At 34.2% G+C, this 24,550-nt stretch overlaps 5 protein-coding genes across 5 annotated transcripts; 2 read left to right on the forward strand and 3 right to left on the reverse strand.

Annotated features, from left to right (window-relative positions):
- Positions 1-602: 602 nt before the first annotated feature.
- On the forward strand, positions 603-2,550 carry LOC141704423 (monolignol oxidoreductase AtBBE-like 13). The gene is made up of 2 exons (XM_074507664.1): positions 603-1,480; positions 1,661-2,550. Exons 1-2 carry the CDS (start codon positions 633-635, stop codon positions 2,412-2,414), a joined length of 1,602 nt encoding a protein of 533 aa, XP_074363765.1. The 5' UTR covers positions 603-632; the 3' UTR covers positions 2,415-2,550.
- Positions 2,551-12,223: 9,673 nt separating this feature from the next.
- On the forward strand, positions 12,224-12,622 carry LOC141704424 (uncharacterized). The gene has a single exon (XM_074507665.1). It carries the CDS (start codon positions 12,224-12,226, stop codon positions 12,620-12,622), a length of 399 nt encoding a protein of 132 aa, XP_074363766.1.
- Positions 12,623-15,327: 2,705 nt separating this feature from the next.
- LOC141704422 (uncharacterized) lies at positions 15,328-17,520 on the reverse strand. Its single transcript, XM_074507663.1, has 4 exons — positions 17,379-17,520; positions 16,640-16,851; positions 15,800-15,935; positions 15,328-15,655 (listed from the first exon to the last, which is right to left on the reverse strand). Exons 1-4 carry the CDS (start codon positions 17,410-17,412, stop codon positions 15,528-15,530), a joined length of 510 nt encoding a protein of 169 aa, XP_074363764.1. The 5' UTR covers positions 17,413-17,520; the 3' UTR covers positions 15,328-15,527.
- A 526-nt stretch (positions 17,521-18,046) lies between these two features.
- Positions 18,047-18,361, reverse strand: LOC141704425 (ARS-binding protein 1-like). Its single transcript, XM_074507666.1, has one exon. It carries the CDS (start codon positions 18,359-18,361, stop codon positions 18,047-18,049), a length of 315 nt encoding a protein of 104 aa, XP_074363767.1.
- Positions 18,362-23,107: 4,746 nt separating this feature from the next.
- On the reverse strand, positions 23,108-23,938 carry LOC141704426 (uncharacterized). Its single transcript, XM_074507667.1, has one exon. The coding sequence runs from the start codon at positions 23,936-23,938 to the stop codon at positions 23,108-23,110; it is 831 nt and encodes a 276-aa protein (XP_074363768.1).
- Positions 23,939-24,550: the final 612 nt, after the last annotated feature.

Here is a 24,550-nt window from a genome sequence, read left to right on the forward strand (position 1 = left end):
CCGAAATCTGTAATATAACATGCAATATAATCAAAACATAACAAATTATCGTCCAAAAAGATGGACACGGTTAACAAATTTGATAACAAGATATTTTAGAAGATTTTATATAAAAAAAATTGATCTCAATTTTATTGAAAATTATACAAGTGACGGCTATAATTCTAGATACATTAGTTGACTCAAAATATATTTTTTCTAAAGTTTATTTTCGAGAAGATAAGAATATATATATATATATGTATATATATTATAACTTTATTTGCCAATATAGACATGTTTGATATTATTTGGCGTACATATGTTTTTAATAATTCATTTCTCTATTATTATTTTTTTAATAAATCTCTCTCCTTGTTTCTTTCACGACTCAGACAGCACATCTGCTAAATGTTCATAATACTGATTTAATATAATTTTGTTGAAGAAAATCTTAATATGATCTTTTTAATATATTATTTAAATTTTGATTATTTTCTGATACCGCATTAATAAATTGTTTTACCTTTCAATTTTCACAGAGACACTCTTTTCCAGCCCCAAGTATACCAAGCTTCATGGACTGAACTCTCACTCTATATAAAGGACACTTGCATGCACAGAGAACATCATCCTCATCTATCAATCTCAAAATGAAGCTCCCAACTTCATTTTTACCTTTTCTTGTTCTGTTGTCAACTTATTATATTTCTTCTTCAGCAACCAAAACAAATGATTTTCTAAAATGCCTAGCCAAGTCTTCTGACTCTAACTCAATCTCCAAACTTGTTTACACCCCTGCTAACTCTACTTTCAATGATGCATTACTCTACTCTATTAACAACCTTCGTTTCACCAAGCCCACCACTCCCAAACCTCTAGTTATTGTCACCCCGAAAACCGAATCTCATATCCAAAATGTTATTTACTGCTGCAAGAAAACAAGTCTCGAAATGAGAATCAGAAGCGGTGGCCACAGTTTCGAAGGCCTTTCGTATGTTTCATCAGTCCCGTTTATGGTACTGGACTTGCGCAACATTAATAAGGTCACTGCTGATGTGTCAACCGCAACTGCATGGGTTGATAGTGGTGTAACAAATGGTGAACTTTACTATCATATCAATAAGGCCACGTCAGTTTATGGATTCCCATCGGGACTATGGTCTAATGTCGGTGTTGGTGGGATTATAAGTGGAGGTGGATACGGTATGTTGAGAAGGAAATATGGATTGGCTGCAGATCAAGTTATCGATGCTCGTTTAATTTGCGCTGATGGTAAAATCCTTACCAGGAAAACCATGGGTGAAAATTTGTTCTGGGCAATCAGAGGAGGTGGTGGTGGAAGCTTCGGAGTTGTTGTGTCATGGAGAGTTAATCTTGTACCTGTTCCTCCAATTGTCTCGATTTTCAAGATATTCAGAACTCTGGAACAAAACATGACCAATATTTTCTTCAAGTGGCAGTCTGTTGCACCTCTGCTACCTAAGGAACTTGATATCAGGCAAGGGACAAACTATTTAAGAAATTTAATTTTAATCTTTTGACTTAACTAGTTAAGTTTATTTTATACCTTAAGCCTTGCACTTTATATCGTGATTTAAAGTTTTAAGCCCTTGATTTCTACTGAAACGAGGGACATCCTTCAATTTTTACTAAGTTTTTTTGGTTATGCCCGAAACAGGTGCACTGGAATAGTTAACACAAGTAAAACCAGCCCGCGACCTGATAAAAAGACAGTGCAAATGAGCTTTGAATCATTGTACCTAGGACGAGCCAAGGATGTTCTTGCAATACTAAAAAAGCAGTTTCCAGAGTTGGGATTGGTTAAAGAGGATGTGTATGAAGTTAGCTATATTAAAGCTATGGTATTTTTCTCGGAGTTCCCATCCGAAGCCCCGCCAGAGATTTTACTAGATAAGACTCTTTTACCTCGTCCAGCTTTCAAGGGAAGATCAGATTTCTTCAAGAAACCGATGTCTGTAAAAGGATTACAAGGCCTGTGGGATTACATGTTCCAACTTCCTGCTGGCCAAGCATACCTACAATACACTCCCTATGGAGGTAGAATGAATGAAATCTCCGCGACTGCTCTGCCATTTCCGTATAGAGCTGGCTACTTGTACATGTTTAATTTCTTTGCGATGACTCACGAGGACGAAGCTAATCGTATGGAATGGGTTAGAAAATTGGATACATATCTTACTCCTTATGTTAGTAGCAACCCTCGGAGTGCATATGTGAACTATGTGAATCTTTGGATGGGTCAGAATAATCCAACAGGAAGTACAAGTTATCTCCAGGCTAGTAAATGGGGAAAGCGTTACTTTGGTGCTAATTTTGATAAGTTGGTTCTGGTGAAGTCAATAGCTGATCCTTTCAACTTCTTTAGACATGAGCAGAGTATTCCTGTTTTTTCACTTTGGTCCGATATGTAGATTGGTCCGTTCCTTGTCTTTTAAGTTGTTTTTGCTGGAATGTTTGTGTTTGTTTTGAGTCTGTTTGAAGATAGGATGTATTTGCACCTTCAAGCTCTAATAAAAGTACGTCAATAAGATCTTGTAATTTTGTTATTGCCCTTACCTATAATGTCGTAATTTTGAGTATTTTAGAGTATAGTTTGGTTTGGTGGAGCTGAGAAAATGACAATCATATATGAAAACTTGTTATGCCATATAACTATAATTATAGCATCAGATGTTGGCATGTTTTATTATTATTATTTTAATAATAATAATTATTGTATGGGTTACATATAAATATATTAATTATTTATTTTATTGGGTTAAATTAAATGATCAAATAAGAAACACAATTAAAAGACAATAATCTTCCCCTTTGAGTTTGAGAATAATCAAAAAAGGAACGTATATGATAATCCAATGGTAGGCCTTCATGAGTTGCGCCTGACAGGAATTCCAATTCGGTAATAAGTTTTATTGTATGAACCTAATAAGTAAATACCCAATATCAGGACTTAAGCATAACCCATGGACTTAAGCATGTTAATTACATAACTCAATTACCAATCTAATAAAAGTTGATTCATCAAGTGGCCTGGTAAAGATGTCTGTAAGTTGTTGCTCACTTAGAACAAAATGAAATTCTACAGTACCATTCATAACATGTTCCCTAATGTAATGATATTTGATGTCAATGTGCTTTATCCTTGAATGTTGTACATGATTTTCAGTATTGGCAATGACACTTGTGTTATCACAGAAGATTGGAATCTTGTCCATATGTAGACCATAATTCAACAATTGATTTCTCATTCATAGAATCTGTGCATAACAGCTACCAGCAGCAATGTATTCAGCCTCAGCTGTAGAAGTAGAAACTGATTGTTGTTTCTTACTAAAACTGGACACCGGCTTATTTCCTAGAAATTGACATGTTCTTGTTGTACTTTTTCTCTCAATCTTGCAACCTGCATAATCTGCATATGAATAGCCAATTAGATCAAAACCAGAATCTCTGGGGTACCAAATGTCAAGTTTTGGTGTGCCTTAGATATATCTGAAAATCCTCTTAAGGCTATTAAATAAGATTCCCTAGGATCAGCTTGGAATCTAGCACAAAGACATGTAGAAAATATTCTATCTGGCCTACTAACTGTCAAATATAAAAGTGAGTCAACCATACATCTATAGCTTGAAATGTCAACCGACTTTTCAGTTGTGTTCAATTCAAGTTTAGTGGCAGTGGTCATGGGAGTTTTTGCAGATGTGCAATCCAATAAATCAGACTTATTTAAAAAATTATGAATATATTTAGTTTGACTAATGAATATTCCATCACTAACTTGCTTAACTTGTAAACCAAGAAAATAAGTTAGTTCTCCCATCATGCTCATTTCATATTTGTTTTGCATTAATTTGGAAAACTTTTTCCAAAGTTTATCATTTGTAGAGCCAAATATTATATCATCTACATAAATTTGAACAAGTGTACTAGATCCATTTACATTTTTAAATAAAAGAGTTTTGTCAACAGTACCTCTAGTGAAGTAATTATATAAAAGGAACTTTAACAAGGTTCCATACCAGGCTCTAGGTGCTTACTTCAATACATAAAGTGCTTTCAATAGTTAGTATACATAGTCTGGAAAGTTGGGGTCTTCAAAACCTGGAGGTTGACTGACATAAACTTCCTTCTTCAATTCTCCATTCAGAAATACACTTTTTACATCCATTTAATAGACTTTAAAATTGGCATGGGCTGCATAAGCTAGTAAGATTCTGATAGTTTCAAGTCTTGCAACTGGAGCAAATGTCTCATCAAAATATATTCCATCTTGATGTGAGTACCCTTCGGTAACTAATCTAGCTTTGTTCCTTATGACTAGGGTTGTCAAACGGATAATTTGGATACAGATATACCTATATCTGTAACCGCATCTGCAATCATCGGATTTGAATACGGATAATATCCGCTTTATTTCGGATACAGATAATATCCGCTTTTTTCGGATACAAATGCTGATATTTCGGACGAATATCATATTTTTTTGAATTTTTTTTGTTGCCCCTATCGTTTGACGATGATTATAGAACATTTTCTACGATTAAATAAAAATAATATATTTATATATGTATAAAGTATGTGTAGAATTATATAAAATTTGTATAAACATAGTATTTAATACATTTACACACACTACAAACTAAAACAATAAATTTTAAATTATATACAATTATATATTTATATAATTTAAATATCATATATGTATTTAGTTTCGGATTCGAATATCCCGAATTCGAATACGGATAATATCCGTTTTTTCGCGGATATGGATAATATCCGCTTTTTCTCTGATACGGATGCGGATTTTTCGGACGAATATCGGATTTTTCGAATTTTTTTGACAGCCCTACTTATGACTATGCCATTATCTTGTTTCTGAACCCACTTAGTGTCAATAGAGCTCTTATTTTTAGGTTTGGGTATCATCTTCTATACTTTGTTTCTTTCAAATTGGTTTGGCTCTTCCTACATAGCTAAAACCCAATCTGGATCCATTAAAGCCTCTTTTACCCTCTTTGGTTCTTCCTATGAAAGAAAGCTACTGTACAGACATTCATCTTGAGTTGCTCTCCTAGTTGCACTCTAGATGCTGCATCAGCAATGATCAGTTCAAATGGATGATCCTTAGTCCATTTTCTTTGAGGTGGTAGATTTACTCTAGATGAAGTGGCCTCGTTGGTGTCTTGATATGTGGCTGAGTGTTGACTAGATGACACTCCCCCTGAGTTGGTGGATCTTTGATTTGAAGAATGAGTTCTATCAAACAGTGATCTAGTATGACCTTCAACGCCTATTGAAGAATGATCATCAACGGATACTGTATTATGTCTTTTAACGGATGATGCACTTTGACTTTCAACGGATGATGTACTTTGTCTTTCAACGGATGCAGTACTTTGTCTTTCAACAATCGCATCACTTTGTCTTTCAACGGATGTAGTACTCTGTGCATCAACTGTTGTTGCTTCATTTGATGACAATTTTGAATATTTGTTTGTCATTCCTTCTAGATCACTTTCATCATCACTATCATCACAATACATCTCAATATTATCAAATTTGAGGCTTTCATGGAAACCTTCATCTTCTAGTCCTTCAATCTTTTTATCATCAAACACATGTACAGATTCCATAACAATGTTATTTCTCAGATTGTAGACTCTATATGCTTTTCCAACAGCATATCCAACAAAGTTACCTTCATCAGCTTTTACATCAAACTTTCTATGTTGGACAACTTAATTCCTTAGAATATAGCACTTGTATCCAAAAATATAAAGAAAGTTCAGTGTTGGCTTCCTTTTCTTTAACAATTGATAAGGAGTCATGCCTTTAGTTAATTTATTGATCAAATAAGTACTCTGAGTGTAACATGCAGCGTCGACAGCCTCAGCCCAAAAATAAGTTGGTAACTTTGATTTTTGTAGCATAGTTCTTGCAGCTTCAATTAATGATCTGTTCTATCTCTCAACCACTTCATTTTGCCGTGGTGTCCTTAGAGCTGAGAACTCATGAATTATTCCATTTTCTTCACAAAACATCCTCATTGTAGAATCCTTGAACTCAGTTTCATTGTCACTCCTGATTCTTCTGACTTTGAGATCAGGATGATTGTTGTCTTGCCAGTTGTGATTGATGATGATTTCACTTGCTTCATCCTTTGTTCCAAGAAAATATGTCTATGAGAATTTAGAAAAATCATCTACAATCACTAGGAAATACCTCTTCTTAGAAATTGACAATACATTGACTGGTCCAAATAAATCCATGTATAGTAGTTGTAATGATTCATCCATTGTTGTCTCAAGCTTCGTTAACTTTCCTTTCTGACAAGCACCACACAGTCCATCCTTTGAAAATTTAACTTGAGGAATACCTGTAACAAGGTCTTTCCTGGACAATTTATTCATTGTCTTGAAATTCAAATGAGATAGCTTCTTGTGCCATAGCCAACTTTCATCTTGACTTATTTTGCTGAAAAGACAAGTAATTGAGTCTACATATTGAAAGAGATATGTCCTAAGTCCAATCATGTATGAGGATTTAGGAATAACTTTTATGTAATCTGTTTTAATTTCATTGATATTAATAAAAGACTTGTTTTATTTTTATTACGGGCTCTATCTATTTTAAGTGTTTAAATAAGATATACCACAGTTTAGAGTAAAGTTTTTTATGGATTGTGATGAGATCATAATAATGAGACCTAATAGATGATAACTCTAAACTTAAATAGTTCCTGGTCGTAGGATTACTAACTGGTAATTAATAATCCGCAAAGATCGGTACATACTATGCTTGCTTCATTATGAAGGATGTCTGTTCTCATAGACATTTGTGTGGTGACACTATAGCTAGTATGTAGGTGCTTATTATAGAATAAGTTCACTGAACATGACTCACACAGCTGAACAACTGATGGAGTTCACTCATGTGTCAGCAGTTGTTCACATAGTGATAGTTGTACAAGTATCCTTAGACTTGAGGTCATCATAGTCATCTTGTGTACACTGAACTATGCTTTAGTTTAGTTCTTAGTCTCCAGGGACAATTATAAGGGCTCTACTGGGTATAGGAATTTGTACACGAAGATAGTGTATGATCAATAGAGGATCTACCCCTTCCAGTGAAGGAAGAGAATGTTCAATGCTGATCCACTTATGCTAGTTCAGGAATCTCTGACCAGAGTGAATGAAATTAGAAAGGAGTTTCTAATTTACATTAAATAGAACTAAGCATAGTGAATGAGAAAGCAAGTGATTAAATAAAATAGGCTTGACACAAGTTCCATGCCTTGTATTTAATCGTGACATTGCAGGGTAGAAGGAATTGATTGTACGGTAACTACTCACTGAATAGGTTATTGGTATTCTAAGCAGTGAATTCGTATTATCCGGATAGTCGCGATATGCTGAGAAGTATCCCTCACGATGTAGAAAAAATATGATTAATTAATTAATCATATTTAATGAATTAGAGAATTTATATAAATAATGATAAAATAATTTTATTATTATTTATTTCTACTACCGGCTTAATATTGAACCTACATGGTCACACCATAAAAGAGAATGATTTAATGGTGGAGAAATTAATTAATAATGGCTGATAATTATTTATTTATGAAATAAATAATTAATTAGAAAATTTAATAATTGATTAAATGAGATTTAATTGATTATAAATTAATTAAGAAAAGGTTCTTAATATTATTAATTAAGAATTTAATTTTTGGAAATTAAATCAAGTGAGAGAATTATTTCTAAAGTGTTTAGAAAAAGGATTAATAATTAAAAGGTGTTTTTAATTATTAGTGAGAATAATAAAGGGTTAATAATAATAATATTTTATGGGAAAATTTTCAGCTGAAAATTTTGCTTATAAATATACTATTATAAACCCTATTTTTGCCTCAACCCAAAAGATTTACAAAACCCTAATTTTCTCCACCTCCTCCTCCTTCATTACATTGTTTTCTTGGTGGATACCGGTGGAGTGCTTCACACTTGAGGAGCAGCTGCTAGGGACCTATGGTCGTTGTTCTTGGATCGCTTTTAAAGGTTAGAAATTGATCCCTCGATTTTATTTACGATCTGTATGCATATTATATGGATTTTATATCATGAAAATTATTTTACCATGCTTCCGTGATAGATAAAATCCTACACATATATGGATTTAAAGTCATCAAAGTACACATTTCCTCTTCTTACTCTAGTAAGAACCACTTTGTTGTTCATTTTGCAAATGACAACACAAGCTTCAGAATTAAAGGTAACTGAGTTGCCTTTACCATATAGTTGGCTGGCACTTAATAGATTGTGTTTGAGTCCATCAACTGGTGCAACTTCATCAATGATGACATTCCCTTTTGAAATCAATCCATATCCCATAGTAAATCCTTTTATATCATCTCCAAAGGTAATGCTATGGTCAGCTCTTTCCTTGAACTCTGTGAGCAGGGTAGAATATCCACTCATATGCCTTGAGCATCCACTGTCCAAATTCCATAGGTTCTTTATGTTTCCCTGCACATATCAAAACCAAATCAAGTTGATTTGGGTACCAAAATTTCCTTGGGTCCTGCCTTGTTAGCTTTCTTCTTAAGTTTCTTGGACTTTCCACCACTAGACTCAGGTGATTCAAGATCAACCTTTATTTTGGAGGTTAGAATTTGAAACACATTATTAGTTTGAGTTTCATCAGGCACATTGTGATTGACATGATATGGCATGGATTGTGCATACATGTTATTCCAGAAAGGCATGTTATATGACATTTGTGGCATTTTGAATGCAGAATAGTAAGGATTGTGGGAAAATGACATATTAGCAAAATGTGCAAGTGATTTGTGTGGAGGCATAATAGGCATGACATGCATAAGTGATATAGGCATGTTAGGCAAAGAGGGAGGTGCGGATATGGGTGCATTCATAACAGACTTGCAGTTAGAAGATAGATGATTAACACTACCACACTTCACACATGTTTTTCTAGGCGCATACATATCAGGTGTGTAGTTATTGTGTTTGTAAATCCCTACTTTCCCATTCTTTTTTTACTTTTAGATTCTATTTTGACCTCAATATTTTCCAACCTGTCATTCAATTATTTCATTGACAGATGCCCTACATTCACTTTCCCTGTATTCTTGCTTTTGCTTGATTTTCCTGGGACAAAATTCTTTGTAACTGAACCATATTTCTCATTAAGCTTTGCTAGCTTTCCTTGGATGATAGTCTTTTCTCCTTTAACGAATGAGCTTCATCATTCAACGGGTGAGCTTTATCATTCAACGGATACGCTTCATCATCCGTTGATTCAATATATGTTAACCAATCATCAACTAACTATTGGTTCAGTTTCTTCTTGTCTTTCTTCCAGGCTGCTTCACAAAATGATTCAATCCCTTAAACTTTGGCAATATTTGCACTAACATCGCTAGAAGATTTCTAGTCCTTAATGACTTCTTATTCTCATTCAAGTTGCTTTCTCAGAATTTTCTCTTTCTTCAAAGACTCTGTAACTCATCTTTAGCAATTTTACACTGAATTTTCAATTTCTCGAACTCAATGAATTGAGTTTCTAATGCAGCATTTCTATCACTTAAAAATATATTGTTCTCTTTAATTCTATTGTTCTCTTTTGTGAGTGATTTAAGTGTTACATGCAAATGATACAATTCAGTAGACATATCATTAATAGCATCATTGCATTCATCTTTAGAAAGATGTGAAAGATTAGTAGTGATTACCTAATTGATAGATGAGTTAACCTCTGTTTCATCTGACTTGGCCATAAGATCAAGGTTGACATAGTTCATGTCTTCATCTGCATCATCTCCATCAGCTGCCCAGTCATTTTCTTTAGTTATGAAAGCCTTCTCTTTCTGTTTGAGCAACTCAAAATATTTGTTTTTGTAGTCTACAGGCTCAAACCTTTTCTTTTCAGAATTTAGATTTCTACACTCATTTGCAAATCTCAGCCCACACTTGAAACATTTGAATTTGGTTTTGTCAACCATATTTTTGTTGGACTTTGCAACTCCAAAATTTTTCTTGAATTTGAGCTTTGTAAATCTTCTAGACAGAAAGGCTAGATGCTCATCAACTTCATACATGTCATCTTGGCTTGGACAGTCTTCATCTTCATCCATCAACCTTTTTCCCATGCTAATCTCAGATATACCTTCACAAACATTAATGTTTGGTGCAAATTTAACAGCTTCAAACTTCATATCCACCACTCTCTCATGCTTAGCTACCAATGACACAGGCCCACCTTTCTTCCTTTATTTCTCTATGAGCTCATCTTGTTCCATTTTAAGCTCATAGGTCTTCAATATTCCATACAGTCTCTCAAGAGTAAAATCCTTTTACTCTTGTGAATTTCTAGGAGAAATTGTCATTGGCTTCCATTCCTTTTGTAAAAACCTTAAGAATTTTAGGTTGGAATCCATGGTTTGGTAAACTCATCCATACAACTTAGTTCATTTAAAAACTTTTAAAATCTACTGAAAGTCTCATTCAAGGACTCGCCATCTTCAAAATGCAAGTGTTCATATGGTTGAATGAGAAGTTGCATCTTGTTTTCTCTGACTTGCTCAGTTCCCTCACATAGCACTTGAAATTGATCCCAAATTTCCTTAGCAGTTTTGCAATTTATGACGTTGTCAAATATGTCTTGATCTAGACCATTGAAAAAAATGTTCATGGTCTTTTTATCTTTATGAACTGCTTCAATATCTTTATCAGTCCATTCTAATTTAGGCTTTGGAACAGTTTGTTCATTTCTAGTCACTTCACCAGCTTCTGTTGCAACTCTGCAAGGAACATGAGGTCCATTCTCTATGCAGTTGACATAGCTTTCATCTTGAGAGAGTAGATGAAGGTGCATCTTCATTTTCCAGTGATGATAGTTGTATATGTCTAGAATTGGAATTTTCACTATAACATCATTCCTACTCATGTTGTTTGATTGCTTTGATTTTTAAACTCTTTGTATGTTAAGAGCTTGCTCTGATACCAATTGTTATTCCCTAACAATACAATAACAGAATTACAGAAGGGGGTTGAATGGAATTTTGCTTTCTTTTTGCTTTTCTGAATTACTCTTTCTTAAATATACAATTGTGTTTGTGAATATGCAAGAATGCTGATAAGGCTTTTAAAGTATTCTACTAACACAAAGTAAATAAACACAAGTTTAATAACTTTCTGGTGGATTTGTCTTTCCACTAGAGATGTATATATTGAAGAAATCTATGTGATGCAAAGTGCACACAACTGCTTACAAGTATATCTTACAACTTAGAACTTGAGAGTACTAAAGATACAGCTTTTTTGTTCTACTTGTTGTTCTAGTTAAGTTCTAAGATACTTGCTATACTTGGTTTATATAATCACCAAGTTTACATGTTCAATAAGATAAGAGTAATATTTCTATCAGCTAGGTTCAATCACATGTTTCTTCATTTCTCAATCCAATGCAATCCAAGTAAGATACATCATCTTTGAACGAGCTTGTTTTGCATGGAAATAGAAATGCTTCATTTTCTTTTAAAACCTATAATCAGGCTGCCACATTCTGTTAGCTTCTGTCAAGTCACTATCAACTGCTATCTTGTTGATTATCCGTTGGGGCTTCATAGATGTTATCCATTAACATTATATTGATGTCATTCGTTGAAGCTTTCCTGATAGCATCCGTTGACAGCTTTATCTGATATCCGTTGAGGGCTTGACTGGCTTATCCGTTGAAGGCATATTGAGTTATCCGTTGAAGCTTGTAGAGTCATTCGTTGAAGCTTGTAGTTTAGTAGTTGAAGATGTTTCTTTAGTAGTTGATACTCTTTCACTTATACAAAATTACAAGGAATTTTATATTTACACTTAGCTCACTTATTTTATATATCTTGCTAGTAGTCAACATGACTTAGAAATTACAATAATTACCAAATCCCCCAGCTATTCTAGTGTACAGAATGTGTTGCATACTTATTAACATAAGCTACTCCTTCAACGGATAGACTAACTGTGGTTATCCATTGAAGGCTACAAAAGACACTTAATAAATCTACTTGTGGTGTTTCGGTGAATTATCATCAAGACTACAACATATTCCTAACAACTGTTCTTGGGTGTATGGATCTCGACCTTGTGCTAAGGAAAGATCAACCAGTTCCCACTACGGATGATCCCAAAATGGATCAAATTGAGAAATGGGGCGCTCAAATCGCATGTGTCTGGCGATCATGAAGCGAACGATTCCCACTGGATTTCGGGGCTCTATTGTTGAGAGCACAAGTACCAAGAAGTTCCTCTCCGAGATTGAGCAATATTTTTCTAAGAATGAGAAAGCGGAAACGAGTAATATTCTGTCAAAACTCGTGACCATGAAGTATAAAGGAAAGGGGAACATAAGGGAGTACATCATTGGGATGTCTAATTTTGCTGGAAAACTCAAGGAACTCAAGTTAGAACTTTCGGATGACTTACTTGTTCACTTGGTTCTTATTTCTCTGCCTCCTCAGTTTGGACACTTTGTGGTGAATTACAATACTCAAAAGGAAAAATGGACTATTAATAAGCTCATTTCACACTTTGTGCAAGAGGAATAGAGGGTTTTGTGAGAGAAGGCTAAGAGTGCTCACTTGGCATCAAGCTCTCATGACAGAAAAATAAAGTGAGGTAAGGATATTGTAAGTGGAAAACCCAAATATCAGTTGCAAGAGAAGCAGGATAAGGGAATAACCTGCTACTTTTATAAGAAGGTTGGACACATGAAGAAAGAGTGTTCCAAATATGTTGTTTGGCGTGTGAAGATGGGTAAGACTCATGTATATGTTTATTTAGAAGTTAATTTGGCTTCTGTACCTAAGGATACTTGGTAGGTAGATTCTGGTGCTACTACTCACATAAGTGTATCTATGCAGGGTTGCATGTGGAGCCGACCGCCAATTGATGCTGAAAGATTCATCTATATGGGAAACGGAAATAAAGTTTCAGTTGAAGCTGTTGGAACATTTAGATTATTATTAAAAACTGGTGTTTATTTGGATTTATTTGAGACATTTGTTGCATCGTCTTTGAGATGAAATCTTATTTCTATTTTCTGTTTGGACAAATATGGCTACACTTGTTCCTTTAGAAATAATAAAGTATGTTTCTCTTTAAATTTAAATTTGGTTGCCACCGGTTCTTTGATTGATAATCTTTCTATGTTTGATATTGTTGCTTTCAATAATGAAAATTTGCACTCAAGTGCAAGAGGTACAAAGCGTAAGTTAACTGAGAATTCTGCTATATTATGCTACAAGCGATTAGGTCATATCTCTAAACAGAGAATTCAGAGGCTTGTGAATGATAAAATGCTTGATCTCTTATATTTAAGTGACTTTCAAGTCTGTGTAGAATGCATTATGAGAAAATAAACAAACTCGAGAAAGTTAGGTGCCAATAGAGCTGCAAGTATCTTGGAACTGATTCATACCGATATATGTGGACCATTCCCTACAGCCTCTTGGAACGGTCAACGATATTTTATCACGTTCATAGATGATCACTATAGGTATGGTTACCTATACTTGATACATGAGAAGTCGCAAGCTCTGGACGTATTTAAAGAGTATAAAGCTAAAGTTGAACTTCAGCTAAATAGTAGTATTAAAGCTGCCAGATCCGATCGTGGTGGTGAATACTATGATAGATATGATGGATCAAGTGAGCAACGTCCAAGACCCTTTGCTAACTTTCTAAAGAAGTGTGAAATTGTCCCACAATATACTATGCCAGGAAAACCAAATATGAATGGTGTTGCTGAGAGAAGAAACTGTAATCTTAAAGATATGGTGAGAAGTATGATAAGTCATTCTTCCTTACCTGGGCCACTTTGAGGAGATGCACTAAAGACTGCATTTTATATCCTTAACCGGGTTCCAACTAAAGCAGTGACCGAAACCCCTTACAAACTTTGGACTAAGAAAACACTTAGTATTAAGCATCTACATGTTTGGGGTTGTCCAGCTGAGGTAAGGCCATATAGGCCAAATGAAAAGTAATTGGACTCTAGGACAGTCGGTTGCCATTTTGTTAGGTATCCGGAATGTACTCGCGGATTCAAGTTTTATGATCCCGCTACTAGATCCTTCTTTGAGACTGAAAATATAAGATTTTTTTAGGATGTTGATTTTGGGAGGGAAGATATACGTAAAAGTATTATCTTTGAAGAAGATAGTTATGATCATATTTATGACCCTGCCAAGAATAATGTTCAGATTAAGGTACCTATCATTGTTCAAGGCCCTCCGGTTCAAGACAACACTAAAATTCCCCGAGAGGAATCAATTAAGAAAACTCAACAACCTCATGAATCATAAGAAGGGCCACTAAGGAGATCCACTAGAGAGCGAATGAGCGTAATTCCAGATAATTATGTTGTTTTTCTACAAGAATATGAAGATGGAATTGGAATTGGGGAAGACGATCATGTAAATCTTCAACAAGCCATGCAGATCCCTAACTCTCAAAAGTGAATTGATGCCATAAATGAAGAGATGCAATCTATGAAAGACAATGACGTTTGGGATCTTGTCGAGTTGCCTAAAGGCTCAAAACCTATTGGTTGCAAGTGGATATTTAAAACCAAAAGGGATTCGAGTGGTAACATTGAAAGATATAAGGCTCGTCTAGTCGCTAAAGGATTCACTCAAAATAAAGTTATCGACTATAATGAGACTTTCTTTCCGATTTCCATAAAAGACTCATTTAGAATTTTTATGGCACTTTGGCTCATTATGATCTAAAGCTACATCAGATGGACTTAAAGATGGCGTTACTCAATGGAAACATTGGCGAGACAATTTATATGGTACAATCGAAAAACTTTGTCATTGGAGATCCAAAGACTGTGTTTTGCAAATTAAAGAAGTCCATCTATGGTCTCAGGAAGGTTTCTCATGAATGGTATCACAAATTTCATCATGTTATCACATCATATGGTTTCAAAATGAATTTGGTGGAATATTGTGTATATCACAAGTTCAGTGGGAGCAAATTTATCTTTCTTCTCTTATACGTTGATGACATCTTACTTTCTACTAATGATATAGGCTTATTACACGATACCAAGAAATTTTTCACTAGTTAATTTGAGATGAAGGACCTTGGTAACGCCTCTTTTGTATTAGGAATTCAGATACATCGAAATTGCTCTCGAGGTATTCTTGGATTCTCACAAAAGAGCTATATCGAAAAGATACTGGAAAGGTATGACATGAAAGATTGTGCACCAATGGATACGATTAAAGTGCTAGTTACATTAATAGTGCATCAAAATACAATTAATCAAGTCCATATTAACATATGATTGATCAACCCAGCACAACAGTTTGGCACATAAATTTTTCACATTATCACAATAGCTAAGTAAATTTCTAATACAAAACAATGAGGATTGGTCTCCTAATAATTAATGGTCATATAAATCAAGGACCAAATCACGTAGCTACTTGTATTATTGTGTCTCTACCTAGATCTGGTTATACTATCAAACGCTGACCCAAAATGTCTTCCACCATTATAAGCATACCCATTCCGGTCAGAATATGATCTAGGACGATTATATTCATGAGAAACACCAGGAGGAGTTGGCACTGAATGGAAAAGAAGGTATTAGGGGCATTAGAGTAAGCACATCAGACAGGATGAACAAAGGCCACTAGAAGCAATAAAAAATATGTACATAAAGAGAACTAAAAACTTGAACAAAAACTAAATAGAAAAGAAAAACATATCACCTTGAGCATACTGTGATCGTGGCGATGAGAACATATATGATGAATGTGGTGCGGAGTGTGGAGTAACATCTTCGGTATCAGTGTACTGTCTTCCTTTAGGCATGGAGCCAACTGCAACCTTGTCTTGTCCAGAAATCTTTTTTTCATGGATCCCGTTCATCAATAAACAAATATAAGTTATTCTAGACTCCTATAGCAAAACTATTAACTTTAACATAGTTTTTAACGAATGACTTTTTAAGACTCGGAGTAAAACTAACAACTCAAACATAGTTTATAATGTCAAAGGAAGCATTGGATGCTTCCACAGTCTTCATATAGGGATAAGAACTTGTATCTTTCCGAAACCTCAGCTCTGCTGGAGTGCATTTTTCAAAGATAATTTTGGACAATTCTTCTATTTTGTGTACAATAAATTGAGTTTGAGTTTAGCAATCAGGACATTTTTCTTAGGGTCTCTTTGTGCCTTAACTATCAAGTATTATACACATAATACTAGAGCTCAAACTGTTTCTCGAAAGCAAAAAGGGTCAGCTCATTTAGAATCATAATAGCCCGCATGACAAAAGATTCGACCAACTTAAACTTAATTACAGTCCTAGCAGCAGCAATTAATAAAACTTAAGCTACTAGGCATGAAGAAAAGACTGGAAACTAGAATTTCGTGACATCTTAAATTCAGAAATGCAGTTTACTAATGTAGAAGTAGTCATGTGACAAGTACAAGAGCCAGTTGGCAACATACAATGCTGATAAGAGGTAACAAGGCATCGATGTGCCAACTATCAACTTTTTAAATTTGTATTAGCTACCTACAGAGAGAACGTTAAAGGGGCATACCGCAAATCTCAGAGTTCGGTTATAAAGAGTCACAAGACCAGAAAATAGCCTGACAGCATAATCTGCAATCTCCTCACTTTCATATTCAGCAAAAGCAATGCCCTTGGGTCGATTAGTTTCTCTGTCTCGAGGAATGTACAAGTCGACAACACGCCCTGCCTGAATTAATATGTCATACAAAACTCTCTCACTCACTCGTTCATCCAGATTGCCTGCAAGTGGCAAATATGAAAATTTAACTTTAATATGTATTGCAGCAAATCGAACCATTAAACTTTTAAATTTCACAAGTGTAAAAGACATACATACCAATTATGTCAACAATCTTCAAGTGAACTAGCAGCTAGCTGGTAACAAAATAATAACAGTTTTTCTAGTGTGTGTCCAAGTGCGAAATTCTATAATTCTATAAGTTTAACTCATTTTGACCGGCTGCGATTAACAGTGGACCCCTACATACACAAAAACTACACCGAATAGAGCTAAACTTAAAGAATTCCGCACTTAGCACTAAAAAAGCCTTGTTATAAAATCGCTTAACGGGGTTGGGGTTACGGGGTATTTTTTTGGTCTCATATAATTAATTACTGTATTTTAACAAAGACACATCATTACATAAGATTGGCATAACATCTATACTCATCTGCAAATTCTAAACAAGAATTTAAATTACAATACATAAAAACTATTAAATAATCACAAATAATATATGTATATACGATTAAATTAAGAGAATCACCTATGAAAACAGTAGAATCACGGTCGCCGGACATGATGAGTGCCGCTCAATTGGGTTCGGGGGGGCTAGGGTTGGGCAAACAAACCACATGCCTATGATCTTGTTTATCGTGTATGTAATTTCTATTTTAAACGATTTTTTATTGGATTTTGGTGTGTTTAATTTAGATTCTAAATAATATTTTAAAATTAGAAGAGTAAAACCTCTGTAAATTAATACTCGATTAATTAATAATCTCTCTAAATAATAATTTTGTCCGGTCCCGACTTGGGCCAGTTCAAAAAATGATCAATTTCGATAAGATAATAAGATAATAATTTTTTTGAAAACCCTGTATAAAAATATGGTCCCAATAAAACTATAAATTAATAATTCCCTTATATTCATAAAAATATAGCTATTACATCTTTGTAAAATATGATTCAATTGTAGTTTGCTTTTTCATATAATTTAAATCAACATGAAGCTCATCCCTAATCTTCCTTATTGCATCCAAAAGCTCGGGTGTGGTGCTTTCATGTTGCATCAAAAAGTTATTAAGCATTTTTGATGCCTTGAGTGCTTCTTAACTTGAATTTCTCAAGCCAACCTTGAGAAAAAGTGTGCTCCTGATCTTGTTGAGGGTATAAAATTTTCATGGTCTCTTTTGCCTTCTCTAAAATTAGCTCTCATGTCATATTAACACGATCTTGGTACTGGAGAAACCATTCATAGAGAACCTTCTCCATATCTGGATATTTTGCTGGTTTATGTCGCTTAATATCTTTTCTTTTCTCCAAGTAATTAGCTGCAAGATAGTCTGCTGACCTTTTCAGTGTATTTGATATTGTACCTTGACTAACTTTTAGATGAAACTTATTCTCGAGCCACAACTGGAGATCTTTTTGAGTGCATGATGAATTTTCTCTTTTATATTCACATAATGCTTTTCTTGCTTCATCCGTCATTGTTGATTTTGTGACACCTTTTAGATGAGAAGCCATTGTTTTGTTTGTATAATTTTTCCCCCAATCTAGTATATACAGTATATATAATATATTTTATGACTACACATACATTGAATACTTTCTATGTAAAATACAATGAATTAAATTAATTCATGTACTTTGAATTTTTCTAATATACATTGAATATTTTCTATGTAAAATACAATGAATTTAACTTATACACTACATGGACTTTGAATCTAATATATTGTACATTACATTGACTTTCTAAATTCATATACATTGAATTAATTGAATTAAGTATAAAATATAAATTGTACAATTCATTTTATTTAAATTTATGTGAATAAAAATTTAATCAAAAGTTAATTTTGTTTGCTACCGAAAATTCTCTATATATTAATAATTATTAATTTATCGATTAATTAATACCTCTCTAAATTAATAGAATTCTCCGGTCCCAACTATATTAATTTATAGAGATTTTACTGTAAAATCAGATTAAAAAAAGGTTCTTGTTATATTTATATAATAGATATACTAAAAACTATAGAGAAACTTTGGAGAGGATAATCTTCATCTTATTCATATATGTAAACAATGTACAAACAAGCCTTTAAATAGGCCATCTAATCATAGGTTACAAGATAATGAAAAGCCAAAGGTTTGGGAGATCTAAAGTTTGGGAAGGCAAAAGGTTGTGAACTTGAAAAGTTGTGCTAAGCAAAAGTCATTCACAAATAGGTTGTACATAACACTCCCCCTTGAATGACTTATACGAACAACATGCCTCATTAAAACCTTTACTAGAAAAAACCCTGTGGGAAAAAATCCTAGTGAAGGAAAAAGAGTACATGTGTTGTACATAATGTAATGTAAAAGAAATATCATATCTCCCCCTCATTTCAATATATCCCGAAGTTTACGCATTCCAATCTTGTGTACCATTTTCTCGAAGGAAGATGTAGGAAGTGCTTTTGTGAACAAATCTGCCGGATTTTCACATGATCGAATCTAACAAACATTAATTTCACCTCATTGCTGAAGTTCATGGGTGAAGAGGAACTTTGGATCAATGTGCTTTATTCGATCTCCTTTAATGTAACCTTCTCGAGTCTGAGTGATGCATGTTTCATTATCCTCAAATAAAATAGTAAGGCTTCCTTTATTGACTAAAAGACCACATAATTTCCGAATATGATGGACCAAAGATCTTAGCCACACGCATTCCCGACTAGCTTCATGTAGTGCCAATAATTCAGCATGATTTGAAGAGGTTGTTGCAAGAGTCTGCTTTGTAGACCGCCAAGATATTGCGGTATCACCATATATAAATTCATAACCTGTTTGAGATCTCCCTTTATGTGGATCAGACCGATATCATGCATCTGCATAACCAACTAATTCCACTTTTGAGTCTTTAGAATAAAATAAACTCATATCCATTGTTCCTCGAAGATATCTAAATATTTGTTTCACACCAGTCCAATGTCTTCGAGTTGGAGCAGAACTATGTCTTGCCAAAAGGTTAACAGAAAATGCAATATCAAGATGTGTACAATTGGCAAGATACATTAGTGCACCAATGGAACTAAGATATGGTACTTCAGGACCAAGAAGTTCTTCTTACTTTTCTCTTGGGCGAAATGGATCCTTATTCTTTTCTAAGGATCGTACAACCATATGTGTACTCACAGGATATGCCTTATCCATAATAAACCATTTAAGAATCTTTTCAATATATGAAGACTAGTGGACAAAGATTCCTTTAGATAAATGTTCAACTTGAAAGCCAAGACAGAGTTTTGTTTTACCCAAGTCCTTCATTTCAAACTCTCTTTTCAAATATCTAATCGTCTCATGAAGTTCATCTGGGGTTCCAATGATGTTTAAATCATCAACATATACTACAATGATAGTAAACCCCAATTTTGTCCTTTTAATAAAAACACATGGACATATTACATTATTAGTATATCCATCTTTCAAAAGATATTCACAGAGACGATTGTACCATATACGACCCGATTGTTTCAATCCGTATAATGATCTCTGTAATTTAATTGAGTAAATCTCTCGGGGTCTTGAACTATATGCTTCAGGCATTTTTAATCCATCAGGGATTTTCATGTAAATGTCACTATCGAGTGACCCATATAAGTAGGCAGTTACAACATCCATTAAATTCATTCGGAGCCCTTCTAGAATTGATAAACTTATTAAAAATCTGAATGTTGTTGCATCCATTACCGGGGAATAAGTTTCTTCATAATCGATTCTCGGTCTTTGTGAGAAGCCTTGAGCAACAAGGCGTGCCTTGTATCTCACAATTTCATTTTTCTCATTTCTTTTACGCACAAATACCCATCTATATCCGACGGGTTTTATACCTGCAGGTGTTTGGACAATAGGTCCAAAAACTTGGGGGTTTTCGAGTGATTTTAGTTCTGCTTCAATAGCTTCTTTCCATTTTGGCCAATCATTTCTTCTTTTACATTCATAGATCGATCTAGGTTCATGATCCTCGATTTCTTCAGAAATGTCAAGTGCAGCTGCATATGCAAATATATCATCCATGACAATTTCTTTTCTGTTCCACCTCTTTCCTGAAATGACATAATTTATCGAGATCTCTTCATTGTCAACAATTATCCTAAGAAGACGTCTCTTCAGTGATCAATTCTATGATGTCATTTGATGTACCAAATTTCCTTATCAAGTTTCCTTGTTTTTCTTGGAGTTTTATCCTTGGATCCAATAGGTTTACCACGCTTCTGGCGTGCTTTAGACTCATTTACTAGCATGATTTTATTATCTTCTTCAGGAAGTTTAATTTTACAAGGAACATTAACAGCTGGTATGTGTGACTCTGTCACATTCTTGACATCAGTAAATGCATCAGGCAATCTATTTGTGACTTCTTGTAGGTGGATAATCTTTTGAACTTCAAGTTCACGTTGATTTGTACGAGGATCAAAATGAGACAGGGATGCTGCATTCCATAAAATTTCTTGCTTTTCTTTTTCAAATTTTATCTTATCTCCCCCTAATGCAGGAAAAACTATCTCATCAAATTGACAATCGGCAAACCTTGCCTTGAATAAATCACCAGTCATGGGCTCCAAATATTTAATAATTGAGGGAGAGTCAAACCCAACATATACCCCTAATCTTCTTTGGGGTCCCATTTTTGTTCGTTAGGGAGGGGATATCGGAACATAAACTGCGCACCCAAAAACTCTTAAATGAGAGACATTCGGTTCTGTACCATTTACAAGTTGCATAGGGGAATATTGATGATAAGAGGTCGGTCGTAATCGAACCAAAGAAACTGCATGTAAAATCGCATGTCCCCAAGTAGAATTTGGTAAATTCGTTTTCATAAGTAAAGGTCTAGCAATCAGTTGTAGCCTTTTGATGAAAGATTCGGCCAAACCATTTTGAGTGTGTACGTGGGCAACAGAATGTTCCACTTCAATCCCAATCGACATACAATAATCATTAAAAGATTGTGATGTAAATTCCCCTGCATTGTCCAATCTTATTTTCTTTATATTATAATCAGGGAATTGTGCTCTTAACCGAATTATTTGAGCAAGGAGTCGTGCAAAAGCAACATTATGAGTGGACAATAAACTAACATGCGACCATCGTGTTGATGCATCAATGAGTACCATAAAGTATTAAAATGGCCCACTAGATGGGGTAATTGGTCCACATATATCTCCTTGTATTCGCTCCAAGAATTTTGGGCATTCAATTGAAACTTTAACAGAAGATGGTTTAGTTATCAATTTTCCTTGAAAAAAAGCAATACAAGGGACATCTTTAGATAAAGGAACAATTTTGTTCTTGAGAGGATGTACATCTGAGTTTTCTATTATTCTTCGCATCATTGTTGAACCCGGATGGCCTAAACGATCATGCCACATCATAAAATTAGTTGGGTCCTCTAATTTTTTGTTCACCACCATATATAATTCAGCTGGATTTATGAAGGTGTAATACAATCCAGATTTATATGAGGGGAGCTTTTCAATTAGCTGCTTCACCCCTGAGACAACTGATGTGATATATAAAAATTCTTCATCATTTGCATTTGTTGTCTCTATGTGATATCCATTTTTACGTATATCTTTGAAACTCAAAAGATTTCTTTTTGATTTGATGGAAAACATTGGATCATCAATAGTAAGTCGTGTTCCATTAGGTAACACTATATTTTCTCTTCCAGAGCCATCAATAAGATCTGATGCACCAGATATGGTGTTCACATTAGCTTTAGCTAACTTTAGATACGAAAAATATTTTTGATTTTTTAGGATTGTGTGTGTTGTTGCACTGTCTGCTAAGCAAAGTGATTCCTCATCTTTTATGACATATGATGAGAGGCTGCTGGCCATGTTCTTCACAAAAAAAAGCAAAATTAGAAAATAAAAGATCTCATAACATTCCATTGATTTGAAATTAAGCAATATATCAAACAAAAAGTTTATAGTTCATCCGTAAATACATAAACACTTAATAAAATAAAATAAGGCCTTTTATTTAATTGGCATCATCACCGGCAAATTTGGCCACCTCCATATTGTCATCTCCAAAGAAATCAGACACTTCCATGTGAGTAGAGTTGAGTGGATCAATTTGATTATCTCCACCAAGGTGAGTTTCAAGCTGGGAAAGACCCAGAGGATCATGTTGCTTAGTAAAATTAGTCTCAACACCTTTTAAAGAAGTTTGGTAGAGATCAACAAGGTGTTTGGAGGTACGGCATATTTTACTTCAGTGCCCTTTCATTCCACAATGATGACAAATGCTTTCAACCCTTTGACCCATCATATTTCCCTTAGGCATTTCCTCATTCTTTGTCCACTTCTGGTGGTGAGGCTTCCTTTTAAAATTTGAGAAGTTTCGATATTTATGACCTCGACCATGCCCAAAACCACATCCACGGGCATGTCCACGGCCTCGTCCAAATCTACGTCCTCGTCCAAAATCATTATTAGTAACAGTATTCACTTCAGAGAATGGTGTGGAACCAGTTGGAGGAGCTTGATGATTTTTTATCAAAAGTTCATTATTTTGCTCAGCAAGAAGCAGGACAGAAATAAGTTCAGAATATTTCGTGAACCCCCGTTCACGATATTGCTGCTGCAGGAGCATATTGTTGGCATGAAAAGTGGAATAAGTCTTTTCCAGCATATCTTTATCGGTTACATTTTCACCGCATAATTTCAGTTGAGAAGTGATTTTGAACATTGCTGAATTGTACTCGCTTACACTTTTATAATCTTGCAAGCGTAAGTGTAGCCAATCATAGCGAGCCTTAGGGAGTATAACAGTTTTTTGATGATCATATCTCTCTTTTAGATCATACCAAAGGTTTAACAGATCCTTAACAGTCAAGTATTCAGTTTTCAAGCCTTCATGAAGGTGATTTCGAAGGAATATCATGGCTTTTGCCTTTTCTTGCTCAGTTTTCACATTTCCTTCCTTTATGGTGTCTCCAAGACCCATAGCATTAAGGTGGATTTCAGCATCAAGAATCCACGTTAAATAATTATTGTCGGTGATATCAAGTGCGTTGAATTCAAGTTTCTTGAGATTTGACATTTTTCTTTCTATAAAAATATAATTAAATTAAATTCATGAAATCAAACACGTATAAAAGAATACACATTCATACACGAGCCATTGCTATTAAGAAGTAAGCATATATTCACAAAATAACAAAAATTTGACAACCAAATACGTTTATAAGTTTAAAAATAGGCATATCAATTGAATATAAATAAAATCTTTCACATGGAAAAAGCTACGTACAAGGTATATTATGCAGGAAAAGATCAAAATAAGAGGATAATAATTTTAATAAACCCCGGTTTAATATTTAAAAATACACCATAATTTATATGCATGGTATAAAAGGATCAAACATGTCACTAAAATATATTACCAAGTAAATATAATGTACATACTAAAAATATGTTATACACTTGATTCAGAAAAATACGGGACAAGTATGTGCACATTAATCTATTACAAATACATATTTTTTTTTAATCACAAATATTTAAAACAATTATATTTAAAAGAAAAATCATATGAAACAATAGTAAATTATAACAAAGATGATAAGAACACTAATAAATAAGTCGAATAAAACATTTTATACAGAACATATAATAAAATTATATATTCACCTTAATTATCATAACACGGTTA

This window comes from Apium graveolens, unplaced genomic scaffold, assembly GCF_009905375.1.
Source record: "Apium graveolens cultivar Ventura unplaced genomic scaffold, ASM990537v1 ctg7820, whole genome shotgun sequence".
Taxonomy (NCBI): Eukaryota; Viridiplantae; Streptophyta; class Magnoliopsida; order Apiales; family Apiaceae; genus Apium; species Apium graveolens.

What these genes read in the sequence shown, in the direction of transcription:
- LOC141704423 (XM_074507664.1), top strand. Translation starts at nt 633, where the DNA reads ATGAAGCTCCCAACTTCATTTTTACCTTTTCTTGTTCTGTTGTCAACT. An exon ending in CCTAAGGAACTTGATATCAG is followed by an intron (nt 1,481 to 1,660) that starts GCAAGGGACAAA and finishes TGCCCGAAACAG; the next exon opens with GTGCACTGGAATAGTTAACA.
- LOC141704424 (XM_074507665.1), top strand. Translation starts at nt 12,224, where the DNA reads ATGGGGCGCTCAAATCGCATGTGTCTGGCGATCATGAAGCGAACGATT.
- LOC141704422 (XM_074507663.1), bottom strand. Translation starts at nt 17,412, where the DNA reads ATGTCCGGCGACCGTGATTCTACTGTTTTCATAG. An exon ending in TGATTCTACTGTTTTCATAG is followed by an intron (nt 16,852 to 17,378) that starts GTGATTCTCTTA and finishes TGCCACTTGCAG; the next exon opens with GCAATCTGGATGAACGAGTG. An exon ending in ACCGAACTCTGAGATTTGCG is followed by an intron (nt 15,936 to 16,639) that starts GTATGCCCCTTT and finishes CATGAAAAAAAG; the next exon opens with ATTTCTGGACAAGACAAGGT.
- LOC141704425 (XM_074507666.1), bottom strand. Translation starts at nt 18,361, where the DNA reads ATGGCTTCTCATCTAAAAGGTGTCACAAAATCAACAATGACGGATGAA.
- LOC141704426 (XM_074507667.1), bottom strand. Translation starts at nt 23,938, where the DNA reads ATGTCAAATCTCAAGAAACTTGAATTCAACGCACTTGATATCACCGAC.